Below are 15,781 nucleotides of genomic sequence, written 5' to 3' on the forward strand. Positions count from 1 at the left end.
TTCCTCACCATCTCAAAGAGCCTATTGAGAACGTTGGAGAAAAGCTCAACATCTTCCATACCACTCAGCCATCGCCGTATGAGAATGAGCGTTTCTTCCTAGACATATTGCAAGCATTTGTTGAAGACTCACTTTCGGGCATTTTGACTAAGGATTGTTTTTCACTCCCATTTATTTATCAACCCATAAAATGTTAGTTTTGAAGGGTCTGTCTGAAGATGTTAAACTTAGCGCTTATGGGAGGCTACCCATTACATTCATGTCCTTTTCTTTTTCTTTTTGTTTATTTTTATTTTGTTCTCTTACAAACACTTCTCCTACTATTTTTTAGATGCTTTTTTTTTTTTTTTTGTACGGCTGGAGTAATGCTTTGTTTTTAAGGGCAAATGTTCTTGCATCGAAGTTTTGGGGAGTATGTTTACCCCACCTTTTCCTTTCCACCTAGTATTGTATTTCTGTCTATACATTAGGAGACAATGTTATTTAAGTTTGGGGGTAGGAAAAAACACTTGTCCGGTTGTACATATTGTGAATGCCTAATCATATTATTTATAAGATTTTGGTTGAACTTTAACTGTGATTTGCATTTCATTGGCGAGCTTAAAATTTGAACACAATCATTTTATTAGAGAATCTAAGTCTTAGCACTTACCTTTGGCACATGAGATTTTACATGTTTCATTTCGAATCTGCCACAAGCACATTAGCACACAATTTGTAAGGTATAACATGCGAAACTATTTGTATCTGTTTTCAATGTTTTGAAATGAAGTTAGATGACTTGTGCGATAAAAGACATTTGCATGCTATAGTATTCTTGATGATATATAAAAAATAATAATTGAATTTTTCACCGAGTAACTAGACCTCTCGCCTCATTAAGCATTGAGTGTTCACGTCAAAAGATGAGAAATTTGGATTAATTGATAATGTGGCTAAGTTTAGCCTTGTAGCCTTTTTTACTCAAGTTAGTAAGCCCGCAAGGGTGTTTTACACCTATTGTCCTAAAGCCATCTGGTTTGGGAGTCATTGGTTTAACACCCGATACCTGAGTCAATTAGAAAGTTTAAAGGAGCTAAGCATTACACAACCGAATAAAAAAATAAATAATATCATCATGCCTTGGTTGTTTCATCTAATGGGGATAATAGTAAATTTTGAGGTATTGAATCATGTACATTGGAATTAATTTGAAGCCTCATAATTGTGTTAGCCCACTTTACACTAATTTGAACTTGTGATGCCTCAACCAGCCATCTGTAAATGTTTAAACTTTGGAGTTCTTAATAGTCTTGAAGATTGAGTTTATCTTGTTAAGCTTGACAATGAATGAGAATCATTATTTTTGTGATACTTCAATTTTATGAATAACATGATTTGCATAATGTTTGTGGGTGGTATTTCTGGCAAACCCTCACGAGACTTCACTCTTTCACTAGGGAATCCTGGGGGTTTAAAAGGCTTGTTGCATACGTTAAATGCAATCGTGTTTCCCACGAAAAAGTAAGTAGAGTAGTTATTTCAAGTTGTTTTATTTTATTTTCAGTTTGTATTGTTAAGAGATTAATAATACGTAAGTTTGGGGGTGTGATGAGCATTGAATATTATATATTCAAGCCCTTTAACTCGCATATGTTAGGCTCTTAGTTTTATTGTAATATAATGTTTTGTGTTGTTTTTGTATTTTAGGCGTTCTAAGGTGTTTAAGGAAAAATACAAGCAAATCCATCATTTTTAAAGCTTAATAGGCAAATTCTAAATGCTCAAGCGCAATAGATCAAGCACACACCATCAGGCCACGGGTAGGAACCCAAGACATGGTGAGCTCAAGCGCACTTGAAAAGGGCTAGAGCGCAATCGTGCTATAGAAATTGACAGTATGGCAAAATCAGAAAAGAAAATTCTTCTACTTGGACTAGAAGTCTTAGAAGACCACGAATTGGACTAGGGTTGCTCGTGCATTAAAGAAAAAGCCACATTATATAGAAGAAATCAATAGGATTAATGGCTAGGTTTTAGGAGAAAAGTGCTTCAAAGTTTCAACAACTTCTTGAGATGAATTTCTCTCTGACAAATACGATTTTCAAAAACTCCATGAGTGGCTAACTCATCTATAGGGTATTGATATAGGCATATAGCCATTTCTAAGTAATGATTGTGTAATTGTGTTTTTCTGAATATGATTGTTTAATTCTGAGATTATTCCTTAATGTTTATATTCAATTTTGATAAACCTTTTATCTTGTCTTATAAAATTGTTTATCTTGATTGAACTCAACGTTCATATTTTCTATGATTATGTGAACGATGGTTTTGTAACGGTATGAATGAACACAATTCAAGAGGGTTTAATAGGTCATGCCTAGGAATAATAAATTGTTTTACACCCTAATTAGTTTAATTTAGGTAAATGAATTTATGCTTGCCGATAGATGAGTTATGCTTATTCCTTGATTATGTGTATGCTAATTAAGAGATTTTGGTGTGCTGTCCCAGGCAACCAAAAATAAAACTTCTACTTCTAAAAATACATGCAGTAGTGCAAGTAAGGGTCGATCCCACGGAGAGTATTTAGCCTAGTTTTATGCTACGTGAACAAGGATGGGGGGGTTGAGTATAACAAAAACAATTTTAAGAAGAACAACTAAGGAATAATTCAAATTAAAGTATAAATCAAAAGAACAAACATTAGTCTAAGTCAACATCCACCATTAGAATTTTACAACTGATCATCAATGCAAGTATATATCAATTCATGTTTTGAATATTCACCGTTGGAATTATTTTCCTATCTCTCCTTAGTCGCAGTTAATTAGAAAACATGTGATCGAATTAACCCTAACTACTAAACAACCCAAAACAAGTACTAAATGTTTAATCTAGTAGCAACCTTAAGAATTAGAGAGATCGATGAAGCGAAACAACACAAACACAAGCGGTTGCATTTAATTTCATCGGGCATTCTTCCTAAAATCTAATAATTTTTCTGACGCAACAAATCATTAAATCTCAGTTGCTTCACAAATTAGACGGATCAAACAATTACGGATTTGATATCTAACCCAGCAGTAGATTGCAACGAATAATAAACTAGTAGGCCTCCTAGTAATTAAACGAGACAATCATGAAAAAAGACACAGAAGAACATCTGATACTCAAAGCATAAATTGAACAATAAAAAGAATTAGATCTCACAGTTTTATTGATTCCGAGGCTTCCGTTTCCTTCGACCAATTATGAAAATTTAGCCGCGCAGGGCCATGATTAAAACTAAAAGGAGAAGTTAGAGAAGAGGGAAGAGGGTGATTTTTTCTAGTCTGATGATTCTCCCATTTTATACACATTCATCCCCATATTATAAGCCTATAAAATCTTCTAAAGATATTCTAAATCTTATCCTAAAATAACAATATCCAAATCTGACTACTTAAGGAAAATATTAAAAATAAAATAAAGTCCTAATATAACTAGGAAAGTGGTATTTTCAGCTGGACTTTCGTGTACCAAATCTGAAAACTTCTGCAAATAGACTGCGTATTAGAACGTCAACTTCAATCCCGATTTCTACCTTGATGCAGTCAGTATCTCTCAAAACTCAAAGCATGAAAGTTGTAGACCATTTTCTTGGTGTTCCATAACATCTTGAATCATCTCAATCGGAGCTCGGATGAGAGAGTTATGCCCAGATTACAAGGTGATGTTGAAACTGTCCAAAATCGCCAAATTAGCTTTGTTTTGCATTTGACGCCTCCATTTGTATCCTAAATCAAAATAAAAGAATAATGAGTACATTTAGGCACCAAATAAGTATTAAAGACTAAACATTAAGGGAGAAAAATATGACATTTTGCATTCTCATCAGATTTGATAGTTCATGCTTAGGAAAGACGGATTGTACCGCATCTTAGTGGTTAGGTGGACGATCCGTACTTACTGAAAATGTGTTATTTTTATCTCTTAATAAAAGAAATTTATTAACGACATCATTGGGTGCTTGACAAATACACACAAGTCATATCATTCATGTAAGTGAAAATTTCATATTAAATGCAATTTACCATTATTATGAGGTTAGCGATGAAATCAATCAACTATATCTTCTCTATACTATCTTATCTTTACTTTTATGTTTTTATTTAATTTCAATTATAAAACCAAAAATCAAACTTCTTTTCTCAATTAAATTAGAGTTAATCTCAGTAACTTAACAACCAAACCAACAATTTTTTAGGTTTGACATCCTCACATAAACTTATTCTATAAAAATTCGTTCTATTGCGAGTGGTTTATTTATTATTAATACGCTTAAGAACACATCAATAGTGATATTGATACAAGCCACAATTTTCATCCTAACCGATTAGAGTTTATTTGTTCCAAGCTAGGTTTATTTTATATATATGCTCCAAATTGAGGGGGGTGTTAAAAGAGTTTACTAGGGTTTGTAAGTATTTTGGTCATTTTTATATTTTTTAAAAGTCAAAACCTATATCATAAGAGTTTATTAGTGCTCAAAATAAGCAAGTACATGACCCACGGATGACTAGAAAATTCCAATCCAATTTGATTGTGATACAAGACAAATACTGGGCCTAGCCCATGAGCCCAATTCACAAAGGTCAAACAAAAATCACGACAAAGATGTTCACCAAATACAATCAAATCCTGTTCACGGACTTTGGACGGACTCTGTTGTATAAGATTCTCTGAGCCCATATTGTCACACTATGGCTGATTCCTTCCATGCCATGACAAAGATGTCTTCATCACAGCTTAATTCTGATATTACGCTGCTGCAGAATACCATTAATTATTTCCCACTTGCAAAAAAGGCAAAGGAATCTTTACACTGGTTTACTCTTATGGAATCTATCTCTGGAAAACAAGCACCAGACAATCCAACAAGAACTAGTCAATCAATTAATCAAATTACAATGCTTTAAATCTTTACAGCAGCATGCCAGTTGGCGTATGAATACAAATAGTTCGTCTATAGCTTGCTTATGGGGGGAAAAATTGTGTAGCAAATAATATACTGTGAAAGAGAAACTGGTCCTTAGTGAAAGGAAAACGGCAACCAAAGATACATGTTGACTCGTGAATAGTCCAGCATACTGCCAACATGAGATGCCATATCAAATAATGCTCCACTTGAAAGAAGAAAAAAAAAATGCATTGCCCCACTGTCGAGCCACTAACCTTGCAATTATATTCTTAAAGCATTACCCAGTAGAATTTACTAGTATATGCCCTTCCAAATGAAATCAGTATCCAGAAGTAGATACTAAGACATTACGCTCCTTCAGACGCTTCTGGAAATGAGCCAAACGATTTTGTAGTTGCAGGATGCCTGTAGCCTTCTGGGATAGAATGGCATTCAATCTAGAAATATAATCATCCAATTGATTCCCTGGTTGATCAGCCTCAACCAGCAGGTTCATCTCCTGCAAATGCAAATGAAACATGAACAAAAGTTGAATTAGTCATAATTTCTCCCAAAGCACGCAAGAAGCAGATCAAGGAACAAAATGCTCAAGATAACTAAGACAATGGACACAAACTTGTGCAACTCTGATTTGAAAATCTCCAAGGAACTCTATCTTGTGGTGTGTGGTAGCACTGTACAGCAGCCCGGTTTTTTTAACTGGCGTGCATCTGCTATCCGCCCGCCCGCCTGCATGGGTTACAGGCAGATTTCCACCCTCACTCTGCGCGGGCAGACAACCGCTATCCGCCCATAGGCGGGGCGGATAGCCGAGGACTATGGGTAGTGTATGTTGGATAATATCCACCCGCCCGCTACCCATATATATATGACAACGCCGTTTTGGAAAGTGAAAGGGTTATTCTAGAAACCCTTCCACTTTCCTTTCATTTAAGGATTGTTCTTGATTCTTCAATCAATCCTCTGCGCCCTTGAAGAATGAAGAGAAAACCTAAATTTCTTGATTCTCAAATCTTCACTAGATATTTGTTGGTGAGAACTGAGAAGGTACTTGTTTGTTTCAACCATTCCCATTCAAAAGTTATGTTTGAATCATTGCTGTGTATAAGACCCTAAATTTTTTGTTTATAATTTTCTTTTTTGTTTTTTTTTTTTTTTTTTTGCCTTATTTGTTGGTAAGAACTGAGAAGGTACTTGTTTGTTTCGACCATTCCCATTCAAAAGTTATGTTTGAATCATTGCTCTGTATAAGACCCTAAATTTTTTGTTCTATAATTTTATTATTATTATTATTATTTTTGCCTTTCTTCTCACTTCTTATTAGATTTGTGTCCTGAAGACAAAGGTTAGAAGGTGGTTGTTTCGTGGTTTTCAAGGCGATTACAAGTATGAATATGATTTTGATTTTTTATGGTGGTTTGATCTGTGCTTGTTAGATATATGTTTGATGCCTTTTTTGTGTGCTTATTTGATTTTGTGGCGTAAGGGGATCTGTGACTCGATTGTTTCTGTTCCTATTATTGCCCTATGTTTGATGCCTTGATGGTGGTTTGATTGTTTCTGTTTCACAGGGCATTTTGCTATTATTGCTTTGTTTATATTCATTTGGGTGTTTAAAGCCCTGATTTGTAAATATCCCAAATTTTTAAAAATTCTCCTATACTCCTATGTTCTTTCCATTTTTCGAGTTGCTACGGTGTTTTTGATGAAAGATTTATCAGCAAGGTATAAAAAGCCTAAGGGAAAAACATGCTCTTATACTAGTTAGCTACCACCAATCTCATACCTAACTAGTCGTCAAGCAAAATTTTGATGGAAAACACAAAGTTCTATTTTGGATTTCTATTTGTACATGCATATACCAAAAAGGATACAAACCTTTGCTACTCCAATTTTATGATATCCTGTTGAATTGAACTACATTGAATATGTTATTCATACTTATTCCTTATTGTGATGATGTTAATTTTGGTTTATTTCACTTGATTAAGATGAATTGAAGAAAGATTGAGGTTAGGGATTTGGGAATGCATGAATTGGGATTTTGTTGGTCTAACTGTGATTTCTTCCAATGGATTATTCTGTTATGAAATTCAAGTCCCTAATTAAATGTTCAAAGTCTCAACTTGGTAGTGATAGAAAATGAAGACCTTTATCAGCCAGGAAAACCTATCTTAAGATTTGTGCTTAGTTCCATGTAAGCAACAGTTTGTTTAACATCTAAATTTGAAGCAACCTGAAATTTTGAAGCAACTTGAAATTTTGATTTTCACACCCAATACCCGTGTTCTTTGTGCATACATTTCTAAGCAGTTATCTATACATTTCTAAGATTTTTTTTTTTTTTTTTTTTTTGTGGTCAGATTCAATGAAGTTATTACTGCTGCCTGCTGGTTGTATTTTTGTTTGGTAGTTAAATAAAGTCTATTCTTTGTTCAGTAACAGATGGAGGACAGTTTTAGGGATAGTATTGGTACGAGTCGTACAATGGCCACAGGTAGCGTTGCCCCTATTCCTGTGGAGGACAGACCTACAACACCTTCCTCCATAAATGCCCAAAGCCCTACACCTTCCCTCCCACCAAAATAAAACCTAGTAATCAGTCCATGGTATGAGACCACTTTACAAAAGTGGCCTATTGACCACAAACCATAAAGCTAGATGCAATTATTGCTCTAGGCTATTTGGGTGTCACCATAAAAGACAAGACACTTCAGCCATGACATCCCACCTACAATTAAGTATCCACTCAGACATCAAAAACTGAAAAACAATCAAGCATTGATGCAAGTGGGACTCAAGGAGGAGGCAGATGGCATTGTTAGTAGCCCAATAGGATTTGTGAAGTATGATCTGGATAGAATAAGAGCTTTGATTGTTCGGTATTTTATCAAATGTGAATTGCCTTTAAGGCATGTAGAGACCGAGGGGTTTCAGGAATTTGTTAATGGATTGGAACCTAGGTTCAAAGTGCAATGTCGTGTTGCTATACAAATAGATTGTATGAAATTACACATGGATGAGAATGATAAGTTAAAAGATTTGTTGAGGGGTCAAAGGGTTTGTCTCACCACATGGACATCTTTGCAAAATCTGAATTACATGTGTCTTACCGCTAATTTAATTATAATTATATTTTACTTTAAATTGATTTGTAATTGTACTTGTAGGGGTGTTGATTTGACTTCGTGGTGTGTTGTTGCTGACTATTGCATTTTGTGGTGTTATTTATAATTCAGTAGACTATAATGTTTGATGGATTTCTTATGTTATGAATTTGTAATGTTTTGTAAAAACTGAAAAATGTAATTTGTAGTGGATTGTGATGTGTTGCATGCATTTTGTGTATTCAATGTTGGGACTTTATTTATGTGTGTTGCATGCGTTTAGTATTGGCTTGGTGGTTTAAAATGTCACTAAAACACTAAATTGATTTGGACATTGTGTTTCCACTATCCAACCATGGATTATTTTAAGGCAATTGAAGTCAATTCACTTGTATCTTTTCAGAGAATATAATTCCATTCAATTGTATTTTGTAGTTTTTACAGTAACATTCAATACATTCAAAGTGTATTTAGTTTCAATTTACTTGTATTGTCCAAAGTTTATAAATAGTTTTTTTCTTTTTCTTTTTATATTTTTTTTTTTCAGATTTCAATTCAGTTTATAAATACTTGTATGGTATTGCCCAATATTTACAATTCAATTTACAATTTTCAGATTACAAGTCTTCTTAATTCTAGTAATGTAGTTAGTTAAAAAAATTGGATTAAGCCCATATAAAGCTTAAAAAACGACGACATAACCAAAAAAAGCCCATACACATGAGGCGGATGCGTATGGGCAGTTAGTAGAAAAAAAAGGCCCACCCGTGGGTGGTTACGGGCAAACGGTTACTTAATACCACCCACCGCTGAGGGCGGTTATGGAGGTGGAAACCACTGTTCTCCACCCGTCTAGGGCGATGTACAGTCCTAGTGTGTGGCTCTGCCATGTTAAACATGGCTCCACCGGCCTATGCCTTGCATATGATTACTGTGCAGGAGATTCTGAAGCTATGGCTTAATGGTCAGTCACAATAAACAAGCTTGGAGGATGAATTTAACAAATCGCCTACCTCTCTAACAATATTCATAGTCTCCTCCACTTGTTTCCGGTGAGCATTTACAAGATCTTCCTCCTCCTGAAGACATGCAACACAAGTTTTACCCGTCAAATAATGTTGGTTTATACATGAATTCAAAGAAAATCATCAGTAAATTATATTTACCTGTAAGAGGGCGTTCAGATCATCATCCAAATGTGAATTCTTGGATTCAACTTTTGGCAGGTCCTTCCATTTAGTATGAACGTTGGGTTTCCTTATTTTGTCCTCTGAAGTAGAGAGATTGCATGGCTCTAGCTTCCCATTCTTCTTCCATAAAGGTTTTCCTTGCTCATAAGACTCTTCAGATGCATCAAAGTCATCTCTTTCAGTTTGTTCAGGCCATGAATCAGATACTTCATCCTCAAAGTTGGATGCAGGAACTGAAGACAAGGGTACAGTAGTTGATTCCTTAAGGTTGAAGGTTGACGATAATACATCCTTCTTAGGATTGTTTCCTTTCGAAAGGCTTTTCACTCTAGAATGTTTTTTTTAAAGCAAAAAAACGTTAGTATATTCTATTGAAAAGGGGTGGGGGTTGTTTAAAAGCGAGTATAATCAATACTAGGAAATTTAATTTGATCAAAGTACTTATTGTCACCTGTCAGCATATCTTAATGTGTTCAGAGTATGTTCACATGATCCTGAGCTTGGAGATATGCATGATACCATAACAGTGCGAGAGTCACCAACAAATGAATCCCTCAGTACTTCAGTTAATTTACTGCCTCTGAAAGGAATATGACCCTGGTCATTGTCAAGAGCTCTAATGCATTCCTTTAATGCAAGTAAGCTCTTATTGATCTCAGCACCTTCCATTCTGCATCATATATTTGGAAGCAGCAAATTAACATGCAAATCAAGAAAAGACATAACTAGGATATTCCACCATGCATCACTTAAATTGATTGTTAGTATTGAATGAGCATATGAGAAATGCTAGAGATAAAAACCAGGGATTGAATATGTGCTTTAGCTGCTATAAATCTCAAAGTCAAATATAAGCCTTTAAATGCGCTTTTGCCACTCATATCTCCCTATATCAATCGGGGGGGGAAAAAAAAAAAAAAAAAAAATTGGCACCAGATAATTGCCTACAGTAGATCAATAGAACGATTAAGATAACTGAGTTTCTGGATTACAGAATTTAAACTAGTCTACAAAGATTATTTTCCCATTTAATTATCTCATTTTAATGCAAATGGTTTACCCATTCAATCTTGAAATCCTCAATGAGTGGAGTAGGGATTAATGAGTAGGATGATAGAGAAGTGCAAGTAGTCAGATGTCCTAGGTTTAACATACCAAATAGCGACTCAATGACCTCTACATACAACATATTTTTTGGTACCTTTGTGAAATATTATCAGACTACAAAGCATTAGCTTTCTTCTAGGATTAAAAATGTAGACCATACCTTGTCTGTTTATCATTATCTGTAGTGTCTGCACCACGTTCACTTCCAGCAAGATCTATAAAGGAGAGCTTTCCAACAACACGAGGTGGCTTTGATTCACTGCCATCAACTGACCTCTTGATAGCAAGCTGAAGTATGGCATGTGAACGGGAGGATTCCTCATTTGCACCTGTTGTTCCAGTACTTCTCGTGGCACTTCCTTTCTCAATGAGTTCCTTAATTGTTTCCACATCTGATACTCTGTACTCTTGCAAACCAACGATGCAAACTTGCTGCTTCCCATCCTCTCTCATGCAAAGTTTTCTGCAACATGACGACTTAATTTTGAGCAAACTCTGGAATTGCAAATGTTAACCAAATGAGGAAGCCTATAACAACTTACTTCCGGTCATTAAGGAGATCAAAAAGTTTTCCTCCATATATCTCAAAGAAACTCACAAACAACTGAAATCCCTGATTCCTGTAAGTGTGGTGCATCAACCTCAAGATATCACGTGATGCTTTAAGGGGCAAGGGCTTCATTGTATAAGTTTTTCCACTCCCTGAAAAAAGCAGAGAGACAAGAAGCACAAGCTTATTTAGAGCATCTTTTACTATAAAAGAAATATAAAAATGATTTTATGGTTCAAGCCAACATAAGGGCAAATGTTCAACATTTTATTGACATAAAGAGAAGGCAAAGAAGTTGATGATTCCTTTGACTTCACAGAGTTCAAGCCATATGACATGGAGCAAGCTGATAGTGAATCACCAGTCAGCAGACAGACTGACACCAAAGCACATTCAGAACGTATATATTATGTGACAAAGCAAAGTGATCTAAGTTTAGAGCGACATTGATCGTTGTTAGGCTGAAAATATGATATTGTATTAAGAGTCAGTGAATCATGAGAAGGTACAAGGTGCAAAGCATGTACATCTTCGTTAACAATTTAAATTATAGTGTGAAACAATTCCATAACAAATTCAGAATAATTGAATTATTTACACTACATGGGAGAGTAAATTTAGTAATCAAACAAGCATAGTATAATTCTGACACTTAGTTGTCCAAAAGGTCTGTAACAGCAACTAGTGAGATTTGGGAGACAGCTATTCACCTGTTTGCCCATATGCAAAGCAAGTTGCTTTTGTGCGTTGAAAAATTATTGGAACTATGGGCTCAACAGTCTCACGATAAACCTAGAGAAACAACATGAGAAACACAGATTGAATAATTAGAAGGCATTTTTTGTTCTTTTTTTCCTGCTTAATTACTTGCTTTGTCCATGTTCTGTACTTTTTTTTTGTCATTCTATTCATCTAGAGTAATACACTCACCTCATCATTTGAGACCTCTTCATTCAGCACTGCATCAAAAAAAAATTCATGCTTCTCTACATATTCTGTGAGATCAACCTATAGAGCATCCAGATGATTAAGATACAGAATCAAAAAAATTTATAATAATTGGTAACTTATAAAGTACTGAGCTAGAATAATAACCTAGGAAAATAAAAATGGCAAAAACACATTGAAATAAAAAATTGAATTTGTTGCGATGTGTAGCAGAAAAAACAAATAAACCAAGGCTTTTATCAGAAGTATGATCTTAGATTGGTAAAATGTATGTAGACTTGCTACCTTCGGCTCTGAAACCGAGCATATTCTTAAAATCTAATTTTCTATTTATATCTATGCTCATTCTTATCCTTGCTATATACACATTGTGCCACCATTTCAGATAAGGTCTGCATATGCGAAGCATGATTTTTTAATCTCTTTGTTCTAATGTGTTTTGTTCAATCTGTTGTAATCTTTACAGACAAAAGAGAATTAAAAAAGAAAAAACTACAATGGAACAGAGGTACGTGTTATATTTGACAGGTAGTGACTTACCTTAAGCTTAGTCTCGTGAACTGTTATAGAATTAGAAACTGTCTCTATAATATCTTCCTCATTCTTCGCTAATTCTTTCTTATTAAGTGGTCTCTTGCGCACCTGCATTCAGAACATTGGAAGCAAGTAAAAAAGTATTAGAATAAAAGGTAGTTAAGCAGATCAGATCCTTAAAGGAAAGGAAAAGTCCTTGTGCAAAGCAAGTCACTTCAATAATGAGATATAGTCAAAGAGCAGCATCTCATTTTTTAGGCATTGCATTTCATTAAGATGAACAATGCTATTGACAACTAGCATTAAAAAAGTCAAAATAAGAGGAAAAGTTAAAGGAAAAGAAAGAACATACCACAACTTTTATCTTTGCTACAGAACTGGATTTCTCTTTGTCCACAGCAAAGCTTTTCAATAGGTTGCTTTCTGGCAAACCACGAGTTCTGCCGGTTTGTTTGTTGTTCGAAATGTAGGGCTCAGAGTCATCAAAGCTTCTGCCACGAACAGGATGATACATAGAAGCACCATCAAACAGACCAGGGAGTGGCATCTACTCACGAGATAGACAACAACATCAGCAGAGCTAAGAATGCAAAACCATCTCACTTACTCTTAAGAAAAAAGCTACTTTACTTATTCCACAATGACGCCCAAATTCAAATGGCATATACTATCAACTTCAAATAGCAGAATTTAGCATATACAAATGGGAGATAAATTTTTTTCCATATCCATTATTATATTATCATTATTCCGCAGATCAAATCAGCATAAAATATCTTTAGGGTGGAAGGAAAAGACCACACTCGGCAGAAGATTATACAAAGTTTGAACTATAATTCAGTTATGAACGGGTTTCCCAAAAATTTTGGAAAGCATATGATCAATGCATTGACATTTGACCGGAAGCCAAATACGAGCACTTCAAACCAACAATGTCAAGGGTCAACCCCGATTCAAGTTAAGACACTGAAAATGAATAGTCACATTAAGTTCATACCAGCATAACTCTGATAGACAAATTTACAAAATGAATTCATCAAAAGCGAATGATACCGCTTAACGGGCATGGCAAATACACAACGCTATATAAAACCCAGCATCTAAAATGGCAAGAGACCCACCTCGGGAAGAAGCTCGGTATCGAAAGAATGCAGATCCAAGAGTCCAGGACTGAACTCACTGGGGGAGCCTTCACCATTCTTCCTCGCCCGCGAATTACCCGGAGGCGTTGAAGGCTCCAACAACGCATTCCTATACATCCTCGACCCCTGGCCCCCTCCACCACCACCATAGAATCCATAGTCCTGCTTTTCAGTTCAATAGCAGAAATTAAACACAATCAAACGCTTGAGATCCAAAACGAAGCATCAAATATTCAAATCCACAAAAAAAAACTAAGACATAAAGTTAGGAACCTGGAGCGGTGGGATGGAAGGGTTGGAGGAATGGAGGTGCTGAAGACCAGTAGATTGGAGCCAGCGCCCATTGGACGATGTCTCCAGAAAGTTGTCCGAGTACTGGCGCTGGTGGTGCACCCCCGCCGCACCAGATCTCTGCCCCTGCCTTCCCACCCCGTTCATCTCTCCCTCACTCTTTCCTCTCTCTCTCTCTCTCTCTCTCTCTCGCAAACCCGATCCAATCGAAGATCCAGGTTCCAATAAAAGCTTAAGCTCTACAAAACTCTCTCTCTTTCTAAGAGCTGCGATCGAATCGGAGCAAAGTCAATCCTTATCAGAGATTAATGCCAGAGAGTAAGGACCACCAATATGCAAGGAAAGCTCTGAGACAGAGACAGAAGAAGAAGAAGAAGAAGAAGAAGAAGAAGAAGAAGAATCAGTATGAAGCTTCTCTGAGGATTTTTCCTTTTTCCTTTTTTTTTTTTTTTTTAATTGAATTTTAGAAGCTAACGTAAACTGAAATGGAGGCCCGTTTATGACAAAAAGAGTAAAAGGCAAGCAGCATATGGGATAGGAGAAGAGGAGGAGAGAAACTTTGAATTTTTGAAGATTCACTCGGTGTAGCACGTGCGAGGAGGGTTACGCACGTGCATGGACTGTAGCTGTTGGTGATTGTATTTGTGGGAGAGGAAAACGACGTAGGTTTTGTTGGGTCCGGTTCCGGTTCCGGTGGTAATTTGAACTTTGGCCTATCCTATCAACTATCATCATTACCCACCCTTCCCACGTGGTGGGGACTGGGGACCACCGACCACCCTCGTTGCCATGCTATCTTGACACGGCGTTGCCCGCTTGACCGCCTCATTCAAATTTTCCGTGATTTGGTTTCTTTTAGAGCTTGGGAGCGGTGGCCACGTGGCGAGATCTTGGAGGTGCCCGCAGTGGGAAAGATGATGGATTTTGATTTTTGAGCGCCGAACCAATTCTCTGAGGACCCACCTGGCACCTCTACCCTTGTTCGGCGCACTTATTAACGGCTGAATTTGCCTTTATTTTTTCTCTCTCTCTCTTTTCACTTTCTGCGCGTTTTTTAAATTTTAAGCTTCAAAAAAAAAAAAAAAAAAAAAAAAAAAAATGTCTATGAAAAGAATAATAACGATAAAATTAGGAAGTTATAAGACTCAAATGAATAAATAGCAATAATTGATAGTTCAAATGATCAAATTAAAACATGACATCTTATTCTTAAAGTTATATAAAAACAGGGAAGCCCCAAGAACAATATTATTTTATTTGAGAGTAAAATTAATGTTTAGTCCTTAAAGTGTAAGTGTTTGGAGATTTGTTTGGCCATTTTTGTATTTTGAGTATACTAATTATCATGTTGCCCTTTTTGAATTGTAAAGAGTAAAAGAATTATTTTGAGGTGTTTTTGTTTTTTCCTTGGTTTGGTCTACAGTACCTTTTTTTTTTTTTTTTTTGCGCACCACTTAATTACCATCATACCCTTCATAAATTCTGAAGGGAAGAAGAATTGTGTAGGTGGTTTTTCGTCTATTCATCTAAAGCTCCTCTTCGACAGAGTTCTTCTTCTTCCACTTCTACTAAGAGTGTACAACTAGTTGCAATTGCGATTATTTTCTCTTACCCGCAACCGCTTTAGGCAATTATCATTTTTAAGTAACCTCAGTCGCCCTTATTATGGCTGATTAACCGTTAATCAATGATTATGAAGTTATTAAATGTTAATTATTAATTGCTAACTGCCTGTCAAGTAATATGCCTTTTGGGCCTTTTTTAGATTTTTGGACCTCTTTTTTAGGCTTATTTTAATTTTCCTATATAGCATTTCTCATATGAATTGGTTATCCCCAAGATTAAATGTTCAAAGTTTAACCTTATATATTATGATGATTTTGTTTGTTGTTAAATAAAGGTATTGGCACCACTCCCTATGAGATTCGCTGTGATTGTGGTTCACTTGGCCACAATCCTAATCACTA

The 15,781-nt window shown here is 35.7% G+C and overlaps 1 protein-coding gene across 3 annotated transcripts; it reads right to left on the reverse strand.

The window, feature by feature from the left end:
- Positions 1 to 4,551: 4,551 nt before the first annotated feature.
- LOC133863501 (kinesin-like protein KIN-13B) lies at positions 4,552 to 14,280 on the reverse strand. 3 transcript variants are annotated; one of them, XR_009899398.1, is made up of 13 exons: positions 13,797 to 14,280; positions 13,503 to 13,685; positions 12,734 to 12,928; positions 12,388 to 12,489; positions 11,830 to 11,907; positions 11,610 to 11,691; positions 10,892 to 11,051; positions 10,510 to 10,812; positions 9,694 to 9,912; positions 9,219 to 9,570; positions 9,066 to 9,131; positions 5,200 to 5,444; positions 4,552 to 4,875 (listed from the first exon to the last, which is right to left on the reverse strand). XR_009899398.1 is itself a non-coding variant. In XM_062299459.1 (12 exons), the coding sequence occupies exons 1-12, from the start codon at positions 13,959 to 13,961 to the stop codon at positions 5,265 to 5,267; spliced, it is 2,085 nt and encodes a 694-aa protein (XP_062155443.1). In that variant the 5' UTR covers positions 13,962 to 14,279; the 3' UTR covers positions 4,552 to 5,264. The 3 variants fall into 3 exon arrangements, 1 of the variants encoding a protein (XP_062155443.1); XR_009899397.1 differs by having other exon boundaries at positions 4,552 to 5,114; XM_062299459.1 differs by having other exon boundaries at positions 4,552 to 5,444; positions 13,797 to 14,279.
- Positions 14,281 to 15,781: the final 1,501 nt, after the last annotated feature.

The sequence above is a fragment of the Alnus glutinosa genome, chromosome 3 (assembly GCF_958979055.1).
Source record: "Alnus glutinosa chromosome 3, dhAlnGlut1.1, whole genome shotgun sequence".
NCBI lineage: Eukaryota > Viridiplantae > Streptophyta > Magnoliopsida > Fagales > Betulaceae > Alnus > Alnus glutinosa.